This window comes from Lampetra planeri, chromosome 36 (assembly GCF_965212315.1).
Source record: "Lampetra planeri chromosome 36, kcLamPlan1.2.h2, whole genome shotgun sequence".
NCBI lineage: Eukaryota > Metazoa > Chordata > Hyperoartia > Petromyzontiformes > Petromyzontidae > Lampetra > Lampetra planeri.
Window position 1 is genome coordinate 881,119 of NC_136142.1, and position 15,926 is coordinate 897,044.

Sequence of the window (15,926 nt, forward strand, 5' to 3'; positions counted from 1 at the left end):
AGAGGCAATGGCTCGCATCTACAAACAGCAGCCAGACCTCTTACCGGGAAGATATACAATGGACGAGTGACACCATTGACATCACACCGTTAATTTAAATCCTCTTTTGGGCGAGAGATAAATTTACCGTTCAGCGGATGTTAGTCAAGGAGACGGACAGGGCCGTTCGAGGTAAATAATGCCCCACTCCTTCATTCGCGTGGATGATGGAGATGCAAAGCAACATTTTCACATTCAGGTGGGCAAGCCAGATAACCGCGTCAGGAGCAGCCGAGTGAATCACCGCTGTGACGTCTCCTTCGTATGTGGACCAAGCATTGCGTTATATACTGTATGTCTATATATAAACTTCGCCGTTTCAAGTTAAGGCAAATCCCTTTACTCAATGGCAAAGCAAAGTGCAGCTCTTCAAATGGATTTCCACAACAGCTGGTGACCAAACGCAAACTGCCAGAGCAATCTCAATCTACAAGGAAACATGCCCACTTTTACTGTGGCTATTTTAAAATGCGATGTCATCTATTAAGCCTTGCTTATAAATAGGGCATTTACAAATCTGACGCATGGTCGAAGCCAACGCCTGCAGTCGTCAGCACATGGCACGCAGCATGTGCCTTCATTTTAAGCTGGTGGGGGTGGGAACATTGGGATTGACGTTGATGACCCAAATCTCCACGCCACTCTCCCTTTCCCAGCCGGTGCTCGTCCGTTTCAGGTCCACAACCAAGTCTGTCGACGAGATTGAAGGGATGCTCACGGTTTCACCAACAATACAACGCTGGGTATTTGAGGATTCGCCACCAATCAATGACACAATTCGGTTTATGGAAACATTATTTCTGCGTCTCCTTTGTACTGTCCATCTCCTATGTTCAGTTTTGTGGATTCAATTAGCATTTGTAATACTAACAATAACAGCAAGGGCACAATTACATAGCTGCAGTGCGATACTTTATTTAATTTCCTTTAAGCTTACAGTTTCTAGAGTGATCGGAACAGTCGACAGGACTTGCAGACTGACATCAATAGCAGTGAACAAGCACACTGGTAAATGAAAAATCTGAGTGTCCACGCATTTTCAAAGTTTAGTTTGGCGGAGAAAAATAAGAATCACAAGCAAGCCATCTGAATGATAAAATTTGCTCTTTTTTTAACTATCGTGTTTTGTAAACAGATTTCCCTTCTTGAAAAATCGGACAGGTCAAAATGCAGACAATTTTGAAATGGGTTCCAGACACCACACGATTTAGCTTTCAAGTTCTTCCCGACTTCGTGCAGCCCAATTTTACCATTTAGACGTACAGACAGGCCACTGAAAAACTCACAACGTAACGCACACACACTTGACGATGAGATTCCCAAAGGTGACCACACCGTGAGCCCCAATAAACGGGCAGCTCTCAGGGCCGAGTAGATAATTAATGGGCAGTGTACACGTCACGTGCAGACGCCCTGGGCAGCATGGAAATCGACGTTGGGAGCCTGAAACGATGACCCAGACTGCAAAACAATCACTTTCAACTACGATCCGGTGACCAACCAACCGTGATGTTCCAAAAACCGTTTCGCAACCAATACTCTTTCAAACAGTGGGGTGCTGTATAGCAAGAGCTCATGATATTGATCCCTTAGTTGCAAAGTTTCTTTACGACCACTCGCTGCAATAAAGGACAGAAAGGTTGACACGGATACACGCCTACTCTTCTTGGCATCCCAACATTTTTAGGTCGATTTCCATGATACCTTGTGGCCTAAAGGCGTTTCATATCAGTGGCACTTTACTGATACAAGCGCAGTGTGTGAAATGTTCCACAGGGGCACCACAGGGCATGGGACACACGCGTCAGTCACCTTTAAAGAGCACGGGGTTTGTTTTGTAGGGAACAGGCACTCTCGCACGCGTTACTACACAACACAGGCACACAGTGCTAGCCAGCGACTCCAGCCCGAGCCACACACCTCACGTGCAAGCTCACCACCGATACACAACAGTCATAGATATATTAACGTCTGCAGGATAGTTATTTTTACAGTGGATGGAAGCGTGCAGATTGAGATGGTGCGCACAGGGAGTGCGTTTCTGCTCCGGTTGAGCGAGCGCCGTCAAGCCGTGTGTCACGCGCTCCACTCCGGGTTTTGCTTGTGGGTAAAGTCCGCGCTTGGGTGTAGGTGGATCACAGGTGGCGGTCCGTTGGTCCAAGTATGTTCACGCCAGTCGCCATCCCCCCTACATCATTTAAATCGCAGTGTTTCATAAAGCCATTTGCGAAATAAATAAATTCAAAGTGGCTAATCCCGTGGGAATATGGAATTTCCACCGCTTGCTCAGACTTGCCAACAGAGATGTCGTTTGAGCAGACACCGACCTTTTAAAGGTTTTTGAGAAGTGTGTGGCCGCCAAGTTGTGGAAGGCGTAATCGAGCCGACGATAGGATTAATTTTGACAGACGCACACAGGAGGTTCTTCAGGACCTACGGCTAAATTGAGCACACACCGTTGTCTAAATCAATCCTAAAATGCAGAACCCCACTTTATGTTTTGTGCAAAGGCCCTCTTGTTCAACGATGTTTACGTCACAATTCGCTGCGCTCGGGAGTCTGAGGAGCAGAATTTTTAAACCCGGAGTGAGAAGACAGGGGCGATGGTTCAAACGGGAGCGAAGCCGGCACTGTGCACGCACACACACGTACGCACAAATACAAACGCACACAAAAGCTACGAAGACCCAGAACACAGGCCCCACCCAACTAGTCCCAGGAGGCCCGCACGGCACAGCAGCAGATGAAGGAAAACATTCAAATCATCGTTGCCAGCATGGTTTAGTACAGGGTACAGATGGATTGAGTTCCTCTGGGCTGTGTACATTTTGGGCATGCGAGCCTCTCTCCGGGCCCGCTTCACTTCTTGGCGTTGATGATGTCGATGAACTCGGGCTTGAGGGAAGCACCTCCCACCAGGAACCCATCCAGGTCAGCCATGCCCGCCAGTTCCTTGCAATTCGATGCCGTCACGGAGCCTGCGCGCAAACACACAAAGTAGCCTTTAACAGTGCCGTTAGCGAGCAGCACCTATGAAGGCTGGCACGGTGCACGAGCGGGTGCTGTGGGCAGCACCATGCCAGACTGCCTTTGTCTCCCCGGTGCCGATGTTTACTCGGTGCACGAGGAACTAATTTAAGGTCGTGTGGAACAACGCGAGGTTTAGGACCGAATCTGATACTCTCCATTGATATCGGCTGTGGATGGGAATTTAATTCGGGTAAACACGTTCAGAGTGCAGAGCACAAACCACTGTATCTTCTCACTTTCCAAATCAGACATACTTCCATAGAAGTATACATACAAAAGTATACTCATGCACACATGCAGGGGTACTTAACACACAATTTACACAAGCAAACTGTAATATATATATCAATAGGACTACAAAGCTAACATTAATTCCGAGGAGCTTTTCCAAATAAAGGTTCTCTACAAAACCCCCAGTGACAAACACGACGTCTGCAGGCATCGCGTAGCAGTAGATTCGTGGCACCAAGTGGCCACATCTTCAAGCACTTAAGTTTTAATTTTGCGTCTGTTGCTGCTCATTCAAGCCTCCAACTGCAGTGTGACAATGACCCTCACGACCTCTAGCCACCTGGCTTGCATTCCGTTGTGCAACTGTGAAAGCGATAGCTGCAGTCATCGCTACATCAGCATTAAAACGAGACAATCCATCGTGCTTATGTTTATCAATCCCAAGTCAAAGGGTCTCCATGCCGGAACTAAACATCGGGCGGCAGTTAGCTAAACTAAAAAACTAAACTATTTTTTTTACCAGGTAAGGCGCACCGAGCTATATCGCTATTTTCAGAAGCAACCTGGCCACAAATGATAGCTTAACAAAGTGGATTATCGTGTGGAACTTTATAGCAATGCATATCGATTCTAAAATGGCGGGAAAAACCGGAGAAACTCCACGTGACCACGGAGAGAGACACATAAACCAGATAGGCGTCAGCGTCGGGATCGAACCCACGACTTCCTGTATACCAGGCAAGGTGGTTAACATCTCGCCACCGTGGCCCCATGTGTTGTAGGCTCCAAGCATCCGAGTTGGGACTCCAGCACGGCCCTGACCCGATTGCGTCACACATTCCTCTGCGTGGTCCGCACGAGCCACACAGGCATCGGGGAGAGCCAGGAGGCTCCATGCTAGGGGCCAGACCCACGACACACTCCCAAGCGGGACCTCCCCCCCCCCGCTTGCCTCCATAGATGATGCGGGTTGAGTTGGCGACAGCCTCGGACACGTGCTTCTTGAGCCAATGGCGCAGCTTCTCGTGAACTTCCTGGGCCTGCGGGGACCAAAACACAAATCAGCATATCACCACATGTCGTTTTTGGAGAGACAACCGTAAAATCGATTGTGTGCCACCACAGCGCATTTTTTTGGGATTACTGTAGTGTGCCTGGCAAACCTGTTACATGTCTACTTCAAGGTGCAGTGCATTGTGGGGGCTAGCACTAAAACTATATCATAAACACGCAATGAATTGTGGGAACTAGCAGTGCAGCTATGTTGCAGGTGCATGCTGGGAGCCAGCTTTGTTAGACCAGTGAAGGTTGACATGCCTGGGAATGAATATAACCAATGGTACAACATGTCGGCCTTAATAGGTGTTTGCTAAAAGGCTCGTGTCAACAGTCTATGTGGCTACATGGGGGATCTTTGTCTTTCTGGCACCATCTCACCTGCTGGGGCGAAGCGGTCTTGCCCGTGCCGATGGCCCACACCGGCTCGTATGCCAACACCACCTTGCTCCAGTCCTTCACGTTGTCTGGTGGGGGGCAAAGCAAGGCACAGCGGAGACTTGTCATTGTGACCACAGACACGAGCGAGATCACCTTCATTAACCATGAGCAGTACAATCCATTGCAATCGATGTGTCGTTAACTAATATTACCATGCAGGGTGCTTCACACACGCACGGCCATGTGAGGGTGGGGAGGGGCGGCACCTGCGATGTGCTTGGTCTGATCGAAGACGACCTTCTCGGTGACGCCGGCCTCCCTCTCGTCGAGCTTCTCTCCGATGCAGGCGATGACGCCCAGGCCCTCGCTCAGGGCGTGCGCCACCTTCTGGCCGATGAGCTGCAGGGGGGGGGGGGGCGGCAACGAACGACGGCTCAACGGGCGGCGGCGTGCTCGTCCGTTGCGGCGTGCGCGAGGGTGAGACGCGGGGCATCGCAGGGGACACCCACAATACCCTGCGCGGGGCCCACGCAATGCCGGTCAGATCGTAATCGGACCGATTCCATTGGAACGGATAAAATGTCAACATACAATTCATCTAAACACCATTAACTCAAAAAAACTGCTCAGCGAAGGAAGACGCACGCTATGAGTGGGAAGGAGGATTTTCTTCAGACGTTTTTCAGAGGCGAGGGAGTGAGGGGGTATCCCAGAAAGCTTAATTCCAGGGAATGGGGTGGAGGGGGGGTCCCTACCTCATCGGTCTCCCCAAACACGTGGCGGCGCTCCGAGTGGCCCAGGATGACCCAGTGAGCACCACAGTCCTTGATCATAGCCGGGCTGCACAGCACGGCCCACAGGGAAGAGGAAGACGCCACATTACACGGCAAGTGTCAAACCGTTCCTCTGTTGCTGCGGCATCTTGATGACGGGGGACGATGGTCGAGGACGCTAAAGATTTGGCACCGTGCCTTGACAGTGGGCCCTCTTGTTGCGTCGTGCGATGCTCCTTCAAGCATCAAGTCAAAATAAAAAGTCCGGTAACACACCGGAGCGGTTCGCGCACATCGCGATAGGAACCTAGCTACCAGTTTGATTTCCGACCGCGGCTAACATTAGTGGCGAGTGATATCCGAACCTGAGTATTATTCTCTTCGTACGTGTGGGTTCGTGCCAGGTAATCCAATTTCCTTCCACATGCAAAAACCCTTAAACAACCACTCGCCAAACATACGAGTGTGGGGCACTTCTAAAGTCACAACTTTCTTGTATGGAAAGGACATTGTGGTTATTTTATGGACATGTTTGAACAAGTAGATGAAACATGCTGTGGCATGGTTTTCTGGGACAACTTTTTAAGACCACATAAATATCCCAGAGTGAATGTTAAACCGAACGATTCATGAATGAATATGCTTCATTTACTACACACCCGGGGTGAAAAGCCATCTCATCCATGGGCAGAAATGTTGAGTCAAATAGGTGAGCTCATTTGGTGCGGTTTAACAAAATGCAAAAAATTCATTGAACAAAAACACACAACTCAGGAATAAAGTAAAAGGGTCTCCCTGCTCAAATGGCAATGAGGCGGTGGGGGCACTATCAGCACGTTTGGCAGGTCCCAGCCAGTGAAGAAACTCCACTTTAATTCGGACGCGCGAGTCTCCTCACCTGATCTCGCCAGTGAAGGCCCCCTTGGCCAACTTGTAGCAGTTCTGTGCAGCCACGCCGATCTTGGGGTCCAACTTTTGGCGTGCAAAGTCGATATAGATGGCGGGGGCACCGCAAACGATCTCTACAAGCGCACGCACACAACACACACACAGGTAACTTAACTCCTGCCCAACATTGGAGATACAGACGAGTGGCCGGGTTGAGCTGGTGGTGCACGTTCACAGTCGTTGAGCCCATGCCAAATCGCTTCCCACGCCGTCGACACCTGCAGAGGCTTTCACGAGCGCGGGCATAGCTTTTAAGGAGGGTGTTACACCATTGCCGAGCAAACCACCGTGATTAATAATTCAGTACGGACCCACACAGGCAAGACGCGTTATGAAACAATGTAAGCATGCCGTGTGATGTTTTTATGGGCTCAGGTGTAAAATTAAGTATGCAATTCACAACAGTAAGGAGCTGTCGTATCACAGTCATCGTGAAGCAGTGACCCCTCCAAAAGCAGCCCTGATAAAACAGGAGACATGCACTGCTCAGGAGCTGAGCTCATCAATTATAGTTTTTTAAGACAGCGATGACCTGCATAGGGATATTACTGCTCACCCTTTTAAGTCAGCCCACCAGCAGACAATTACACATAAAGACAGAGCAATAAAAGATAGGAGATAAGCCATATGACTAAAAGGGAGACCCAAAAGAAGAAAAACCAAAGCCAGGTAAACATTCATCATGAAGCTCATCTCTGCAAATTAAAAGGCCCGCTGAAGTAGACATAGAAATGCTCCACCCGATCTGCAAGAGGCTGCGCCCTGCTGTCTGCCCAACTATTGCAGCGATTGGAGGTTCATCAGAGGCATGATGGGCATGAGATGTCGCCTTCAAATTTAGAACCTCCCGAGTCAGCGTCTGAGCTTATGAGCGGTGACCTTACAGGAATCCTGTACATTTACAGCAGAGGCTACTGGAGTCTTAAAATAACCCCAACTTGCCCTTTACAAAAAAATTCCATGTCCTTTTATTAGCCTGGTGGCTACTCAGGTTTCAAGGGAGCCTACTGCACAGTGAATGTGCTTTCTGCACAGCCACCTTTGCACGTACTACATTCACCACACGTTCAATAATGCAGTGCGCACGAGTGGTGTAAATGCAATGAACGGTGTCCCATTACTAACCACCGCAAAACCCCACGCAACCTGTGCGATACGCCAGCCAGGCCAGGCGGAATGTCAATCAGTCCCAGCTTCCTTATTTGTGCATCGAGCTGCAACCTCAATGAAGGCGTGGATCAGCATTAGTTTATTATAGCGTTCGTTTTTTTCTTCGCGATTTGCCCGTGGCATAGACGGGGAAGCGAAAGTGGGGTCGAACAAGGTGCCAGTTGTGTACATTTCGGGAGAGCCAAGGGTGCCAAGGTGACACCAATGTGGGTCTTTGCAGGAATGATGCGTCACATGACAAAATGGCGTGCAGAGAGCGGGGATTGTGTGTAGATTTTTTTCATAGCCCAACCCCTTTATTCTGCCTTCCCACAATGCAGCCACTCCCTGCGCCCAGTGGCGACCGTGAGCACAAGCCAAAACGTGGCAAGGGTAGTGGGGTCGGTCGAACGTGGTTTGATTCATTAGTCCGTTGTCCTATTTTGCAGGCCACAGAAGACATTTTGGTAAAACCTGTGATGGCAAAAAAGAGTGAATTACAGGAGAACGTCTTTCAAAACGAGTAAGATTAGGATTTTAGCTAGATGCAAATGTTCCAACATCCCTGCGCCTGGCAACACAGGGATGTGGAGCAGGAAATCACCTAGAATGGGGGCAGATGGTTGAGATTTGTAAGAGGTAGCAATGTCAGATTCTGCATTTGAGTGGCTGTGATTGCTGTGGGTGTGTGTAAGCATCAATTGCTCAAGTGACACCAAGACGACTCCCCATCGAGACGTGCGTGTACAAGACGTGCCAACAGCATGCGGGGACTTGAGGCGGGCAGTGATATTATTACACGGGATCCTATTACGTCCTTTGCAATCAGGCAAATGCCAACCATGCTCTGCTACTGCAGCGATTGAAAATGGGTTGTTGTAACTTTCTGACCTGCTCCTACTGGACATGTGAGAAAGACCTTCATAGCTCATCGGATTCTCCAGGATAAAAAATAATAATCAGATTTTGAATTTAAACAACTTCCTATTGTGGGTCAACTAACCAATCCTTGGACCGTCATTGTTAAGTTTTTATGCGAAAATGATTGGTGCTAGTAGTGACTTGTGAGTTCAGCTTTTCGCCAGTGAGGGTGACCACCGCAGAGACGAATCGATGAGATGAGCTCATGCGCCGGATTGCGGCTTTGCAGACCGAGGACCTTCATCCAGCAGTGGATAAACCACGGCTGATGATCACAACTGACGGTGCAAATATGCACTTTTATTCTCCAATCCACTGCTGGATGACGGCACCGCCATGCTGCATTAAAATCTAAACTGGTGCCCACGTAGAAATGGTGAGCGTACAACTCCCCACCGAAATTCCGGCGCGCTAACCGCTGCGCTGCAAGCAACGCGACGTTGTCATCGCGGGTGCACTGCGGTGGTGGTAACCGCACGGACGGGTCTGCGGCACCGCGAGTCAATTCGTGGTGCCACTGGCGGGCGGGCTGGGCGGGGTCAAATCGACGGGTCACACGCTACCGCAGAGCGCCGGGTCAGGCGCAGTGCGCATGCGCGTGGACGACTCCCCCCCCCAAGCCCCGCCCCTCCCCACCGCGCGCGCGCGACCTTCACCGAGCGCGCGACCTCCACCTCAATTAACACGGAACATTATGATGGCCGTGCAAATGTCAACGCTGTAGTTAATTAATGCGCGTTAAGAAACGACGTTGTATATGCATCTGTGTGTATTATTGTTTGTAAATGCCCGCACGTCAGCGCGGCGAGTGACGACATCGGCGGACGCTTCGCCCCGCAGATCCGCAATGGCGATCGCCGCCTTTGCCAACGGAGGAGGCTCAGAGGGCCTCGCCTATCAATCCCCTCAGCAATTAATTCAAATAAATACTCGACTAAAAAGATTAAAAAAGACCACGTTAATATAATCTAACGCTTGCTTAGCCGACGGTCGGCTGCAGCTGCGTTGCATTCCAACGAGGAGTCTGCGTAGTGGCACCATGTTCAGGCGAACCCAGCGATTAGCAACCAAACTACACGAGCCACTGTTGTTACGTTGGGTAAAAATAAACCCCTCAATATTTCAAGAGCAGCAATGCACGCGAATACTCGACGCTGGCCCTTAATAAATGACGTCTCATTTTGCAGACCCCTGGGGCGAGCCCAATCAAATTGCACACCCGAGTTTATACGAACCAGGGATTGGTTGAGCCCAAATATGCACGAGAATGTGAACGTGTGCATGCAAGTTGTGTCGGCTCTGGCGTGTTTATTTAGTACGTGGGGAGTTGCGCAGGGCGATGATTTACCGGTGTTGGGGTCGAGGGGAGCCTTGTTCATGGACTCGGCCAGCGCGCCCAGGCTCGCCTTGTCGCCATTCAGCTTCCAGTTGCCACCGACGAAGAATTTCCTGCTTGGTGCCATTGCGTTTGAGTTTAATTGTCGAGGAGGGAGCTGACGATGAACGGATGAAGGTCGACGAGCACTGCGCGACTGACGAAGGGTGTGCAAGTTGCACGCGACTTTATAGGGGCGAGGCGACCAATCAGAGGACGCCTCTCGTGCGCGCGGCGCTGTCAGCCAATCGGCGCGCGCGCCTCAACAGCGAAGCCCGCCCCTCACGTGGGCACGGATTGGTTGAGCCCCAAGACGAGCCCCCACCGGCCGCCTGCTGTGATTGACGGCCTCGTGGGAGATATTTGAGATTCACCTGTGCGTTGTGATTGGCGCCCAATTATTGAACCAATTAAAGCGACTGAGGTTAAAGCTATTAGAGCAATCGTCCTGCTTTTGCCGGTGGTTTCGAAACGTCGAAGCTTTTATTGAAATAATTTGTTTTTATCTTCCTGAATATTTCTTCTGGAGCGTCACTTCCTAGAAGCAAATCTTAATGCCTGTAATTGCAGAATGCTTTGCCGAGTCGCCCTTGTAAAACGCTTCTCGGCTCTACGGGTTTGACTCGGTGGGACATTGCACGCTCCTGGGTTCTTCTGAATCTTCCAGAAGTAATTTTTTTAGTCGTTTCAGCAATCTTCCGGAAGGCATCTTCCGGAAGATTGCTGAAACGACTAAGGCATCTTCCGGAAGATATCTTCTGAAGGGGATTCTGTATTCTGGAAGATTTCTTCCGGCCGTATGAAAACCGGGCCCTGGTTCGCATGGAAGAGATATTCCAGAAGACATCTTCTGGAATAAATAATTATTATCCCGGCATGACATCTTCTGGAAGATATATTCCGGAAGACGCCTTCTGGGGCCTATTAAAACGCGCCCACGTCTTCTGGAAGCACTCTGCGACCCCCAGAGCACCACAGGAGCTGCTGCCGCTACCGCTGCTGCTGCTGTTGTTGTTGTTGTTGCTGTCTGGGTCTGGTGCTGTGATCCTGTTGTCGTCGTCGTCGCCCCCTGCTGTTGGTTCAGTCTCGAACCGTCGGTGGTGCGTGCCCCGATGAATCCTGCGCGCTCCGACGCCAGCCCGTGCAGCTCCAATGCGGGTAACGACTGCGGGCCGCCTCGCCTGGCTCAAGCCTGGCCACTAGGCCCTCGGAGGCGCCCATTGAATAATGTTGGTGGCGGTGCCGAGACGTGTTACGTTTATATACATAAACACAGACACGGATTGTGTGTGGCAGATCATTATATATATACATAAACACAGACACGGATTGTGTGTGTGTGGCAGATCATTATATATATACATAAACACAGACACGGATTGTGTGTGTGGCAGATCATTATATAAACACAGACACGGATTGTGTGGCAGATCATTATATATAAACACAGACACGGAATTGTGTGTGTGGCAGATCATTATATATATATAAACACAGACACACATTGTGTGTGTGTGGCAGATCATTATATATAAACACAGACACGGATTGTGTGTGGCAGATCATTTTATATATAAACACAGACACGGATTGTCTGTGTGTGGCAGATCATTTTATATATATAGCACTGTGGACATGTACAGCAGCTTGACATGGCTTAAATACAGCAGCTAACAGTTGACCAGTTTAACAGCTTCTGCAATAGCTACGTTTTAACAGCAGCTGACAGATAAAATAATGCAGCTCACCGCTTGTGTGTATATAAATAACACTTGCATATAACAATACGTATTTATATAGCAGCTTGCGTGTTTGATAGCTACCTCAAACATCTTGTGTGACAGATTAGATAATTTTTCGTCTTGAAAATTGGTAAATTCAGGTCTCCTAAAACCCTCTAATCCGCTTATATTTTTAGAAAGTTTATATAATTTGTTGTGTTTTTAAATAATTTATCCTAGGTCTGATCCAATTACAGTAGCATTGTTACGAATTCCGTAATTGTGCCCAGGTTTGATGCGTGTATTTTCTTATTGGATGCAACCTTAGCATTACACTGTAATGAAAAACTTGATTTCCTGTCCTGGTTATCAAGGATATCGACTGACTTTGATACATGGCGATGGTATTGGTTGATGGCGATATTCAACGGTTATTGTTCAGAGTCCGAGTCCAAGGCGATGATCATCGATGGGCTGCACGGAGGCGGCTCCTCGGCCCACGTCAACGGGGACCGATCTCACGTGGACTTCCCAGCGCTCAACGACCTCCTGCAGAACCTGGAGGACTACACGCCCACGGTGCCCCAGCAGCAGCAGCACCCACAGTGCCGGTCTGACGAGGCCGCTTGACCCACGAATTGGCTTGAGTAGTTATACCCATACGGGCGTTCGGTGTCAAGACCGAAAAAAGTCAACCTGCGGTTCGCGTGACCTCAGCCGAGATGTCTTGTCTATTCAAGGCTCTGAGTGATTCTAGATTTGAAGCTTGATACAGTAAATTTAGCTGTGACGGTCCCACCTGATGACGGAGACTTGTGTTGCCTCCGACACGTCGTGATTTATTTTATTTCTATTATTTCTATAATATTTATTATTTTTTTACCTACGTGATATTCGGTGGCGGCTGCTGAAAACTGTTCACATGTCCATTAAAAAAATATAAATTTCTCAACTTTTTCCCAGTTTGTCCAACTAAAATCCGCCAATATTTCTACTAAACTGTAGAATGTGAGCCTCTTAAATGTTTTTACGTAAATAGGTGTGAGTTTAATAAATTTGTGTCGTAGGACATTAAAGAAGCGTGTAAACCTTGGGGAGGCCTTCATCCAGCAGTGGATTAATATGGCTGGTGATGATTGTGTACCACAGTACTTTTGCTTCACGGTGACTGAAGGTTTCATTGGCAATTCCTTTTCCATTTTCAGGTTCCAGATGCAGTCACGGGATATTACCTTAATCGTGCTGGATTTGAGACTACGGATCCCCGGATGTACGTATGGGTGACACACCGCTCCATATCCGCTTTTGGCATTGTCACCCAGCACTTTGGTGGTTTTGAGAGCGATGTCCTGACGCACGAGAATCACAAACTAATGAAAACGCTTTGTACTGGTGAAGTGTGGTCAAACAACCATCATGACTGACAATGCACAGGGAGGCCTTCATCCAGCAGTGGGTTGAGAAAGGGCTGTCGATGATTATTATGGAGTTCAAGCATCGATTAACACCAATATTAAAAGTATAAGCAATGACACAAACCTGCAACTCCACAAACAACCAGCAGAGGTCGTGTACGTGCTAAGATGGCATGCACATTTAGTGAGTCAATGAATTGTTACAAATTAGTCGTGATTAGATTCAGTAACTCTTTGGTACTTCGTTTGTAGAGTTCCTCATTAGTTTTACCTCGAGTGAACCTCGAGTGAACGAGATAATACAAACGAGACAGGTATCCTCATCAGTACTATTTAGCACTGTGTTGCAGTTAGCATACTCCACTTGTTTTACCATTATGTTTATCTTTGTGGAAACGCGTCGGTAGTGCGATTTCATAGTGGACAGTTTGACGTGTCTGATTCGTGTATATTTTTACTTCGATGTGTCGACTTATATGGATCTCTCTAACCGCCTCCGTCCTTCCTGCCTTTTCCAGAATCCGTCTCATCTCTCTTGCCGCGCAGAAGTTCATTTCGGACATCGCCAACGATGCGCTGCAGCACTGTCGCATGAAGGGCACCACCTCCACCACCTCGCGCAGCAAGAGCAAGGTGCGTCCTCTCACAAACCCCTGCATGCCTCGCATGTCCCCTCCCCTCGCCTCACTAACGCGTCCGTTTGTGCTACAGGAGAAGAAGTGCACGCTGACCATGGATGATCTCATCCCGGCACTCGGCGACTACAACATCAACGTGAAGAAGCCTTGCTACTTCACTTAGAGACACAAGTCCTGGCCCACACCTTGCGATCAACACCTTGTGTGTGTACTTCTGTTCTATGCTGAATCGTTTGAGCAGGAATCTTCGCTGGGTGTCGCTAACTCACTGTCAGTCGCCTGGCAGAGCTGTGTTGTCTGATTTATTGAGCTGCGAGTTGCTATTGGGTTGGCTCGTTGAACTGGCCTGCAAATTTCTGAATTTTGGCCTGCAGATGTCAGGTCATTGAGTCAATGTACCACTCGCTGTGCTCTTAACAAGTCTTCATTGACGGAGGCTCACCGGCGGCAGGGATTCGGTGTGGGATCGGTGGTAAGTGCACCACTTTGGCCAGTGTTGTGGGAACCATGTGAGTTGTTGATGGCGCGCAAGTTTTGTGGGGCGGTGTTGTGTCTGAGAGTGGTCGGTGAACTGGTGCTTGACGTAGGTGAACATTGCTACTCGCTCAGAACGTTAAACGAAACATACAAAGGAAGGAGAGATGGCTCCGCCGAAGGTAATTGTCGGAGTTTTATTGCGTTGGCTTGGAGATGTAAACGAAGACCCACGTGTTGTAAACATTAAAATGCTACATCGATATGAATTGCTCAAATCAAGTTCAAATCAAGATCGATATGAATTTTTTAAACCCTCATGTTTTATGTTTTGAAAATGTGAAAAAGAAATAGTTGAAAATGCAATTATTTGTGGATGTGTGTGTGCATGTCTATTAAACTGAATAGGGATATTGTAGATGTCTTCTTGGTTCTTTCGGTAAAGTCACGTAGAAGGGAAGTAATAAAATAATAAAAATAAAACATAATAAAAAAATATTGTAGATGGTCTGAAACTTCTGTAGACTTGACAATATTAACTTTTTTGAACTGGACATTTAAACCCTTGGAACACATTTTTACAACCCAAATACAACGCCATTCGTATCTGTATCGCACATCCACACATCTCCACAGACAACGTTTGCACGCACGATACCGGGGTGTGAGCGACGCCTGCCCGATGAGGTTACGATCCGAGCAGGGGGTGTGCACTGCAGGCTATGGAGGAGTGCTGCTGGTGCAAGTTGGGAGCAGCAGGGATCCGAGTGGTTCGGACTGATCCGGCATTGCCAACCCTCCGGCTTGCACCAGCGCTGCCTGTCGCCGTTCGGCCTGGTTAAACTAAAACGGAAGTTGAAGCAAAATGTTACGATGGTATAATCCGTGTCACAAGACATTGATTCGTGTCTTGCAACAGCTTCGTCTGGAGGGAATCTGTCCCAGCACGTGGCCTTAATCACTTTTATTTGTTTAGAATTTTCATGAAACATGGCGTTTGGAAATGCTTTTGCACAATTGTATGGATGTAAAGATTCATCGATTCACTGACATATCTGATGCGTGCACGGAATCGATAATTATGCATGTAAATTATATGCAGATGTTATATGGAGACTAATGGAGCAAAATAATACATACGAGACATTGTATTGGAAAATTGCACGAGGTACCAAATTGAAGATAAATTATTATTGAATCAAAACTGAAAATTTGTCAAGTAATAATTACAAACTTTATGACCGTTTGGTAGCTAATTATAGCCATGGCTGGGAATTTAGCTCCGGTGCTTGCTGGGTTCATAGTGCACTATGCTAAGAGCACCCTACATAGCACTTGGAGAATTATGGGTAACCAATGATCCTACGCGACAGCATGCAGATGGTTGACCATTCTTCACCACGCTGCTCGGTGGAGCTTAGTAAAGGAGCAATCGTAACTCCAGCCATGTTCCATCTGCTGCTGGATGAAGCCCCCAACGAGCGTCTCCACCTCTCACGATCACAATATAACGTGCTTAGCATCTGCACGTGAACCAATTCATCGCTCCATATTATGACGGTAATGATGAACACAAGTACAACTATATACACGAGGAGTCTTAGGCACAACATATGAGGTCGGCAACTGCTCACGAGTGGGAGATTCCTGGATGTGCGGGTACGCCGATAGATCAACGGAACAATTATATCAGAGGTGTGTCAATCACCGAGTCACTCAGCGCGGCTGGAGGTGGTGGTCCCGTGATTCCCCCTCGCTTCCCCCGTGATTCCCCC

The 15,926-nt window shown here is 48.5% G+C and overlaps 2 protein-coding genes and 1 long non-coding RNA gene across 4 annotated transcripts; 1 reads left to right on the forward strand and 2 right to left on the reverse strand.

Annotated features, from left to right (window-relative positions):
• Positions 1-934: 934 nt before the first annotated feature.
• TPI1 (triosephosphate isomerase 1) lies at positions 935-10,063 on the reverse strand. Its single transcript, XM_078611307.1, has 7 exons — positions 9,877-10,063; positions 6,409-6,532; positions 5,493-5,577; positions 5,004-5,136; positions 4,738-4,823; positions 4,253-4,340; positions 935-3,017 (listed from the first exon to the last, which is right to left on the reverse strand). Exons 1-7 carry the CDS (start codon positions 9,989-9,991, stop codon positions 2,899-2,901), a joined length of 750 nt encoding a protein of 249 aa, XP_078467433.1. The 5' UTR covers positions 9,992-10,063; the 3' UTR covers positions 935-2,898.
• A 768-nt stretch (positions 10,064-10,831) lies between these two features.
• Positions 10,832-14,567, forward strand: TAF10 (TATA-box binding protein associated factor 10). 2 transcript variants are annotated; one of them, XM_078611309.1, is made up of 5 exons: positions 10,832-11,061; positions 12,067-12,203; positions 12,830-12,894; positions 13,558-13,672; positions 13,751-14,567. In XM_078611309.1, exons 1-5 carry the CDS (start codon positions 11,016-11,018, stop codon positions 13,838-13,840), a joined length of 453 nt encoding a protein of 150 aa, XP_078467435.1. In that variant the 5' UTR covers positions 10,832-11,015; the 3' UTR covers positions 13,841-14,567. The 2 variants fall into 2 exon arrangements, with proteins under 2 accessions (XP_078467435.1, XP_078467434.1); XM_078611308.1 differs by having other exon boundaries at positions 10,848-11,061; positions 13,558-14,567.
• LOC144730653 (uncharacterized) lies at positions 14,335-15,918 on the reverse strand. The gene is made up of 2 exons (XR_013587830.1): positions 15,860-15,918; positions 14,335-14,994 (listed from the first exon to the last, which is right to left on the reverse strand). It is a non-coding gene; the product is annotated as an uncharacterized LOC144730653 (long non-coding RNA).
• Positions 15,919-15,926: the final 8 nt, after the last annotated feature.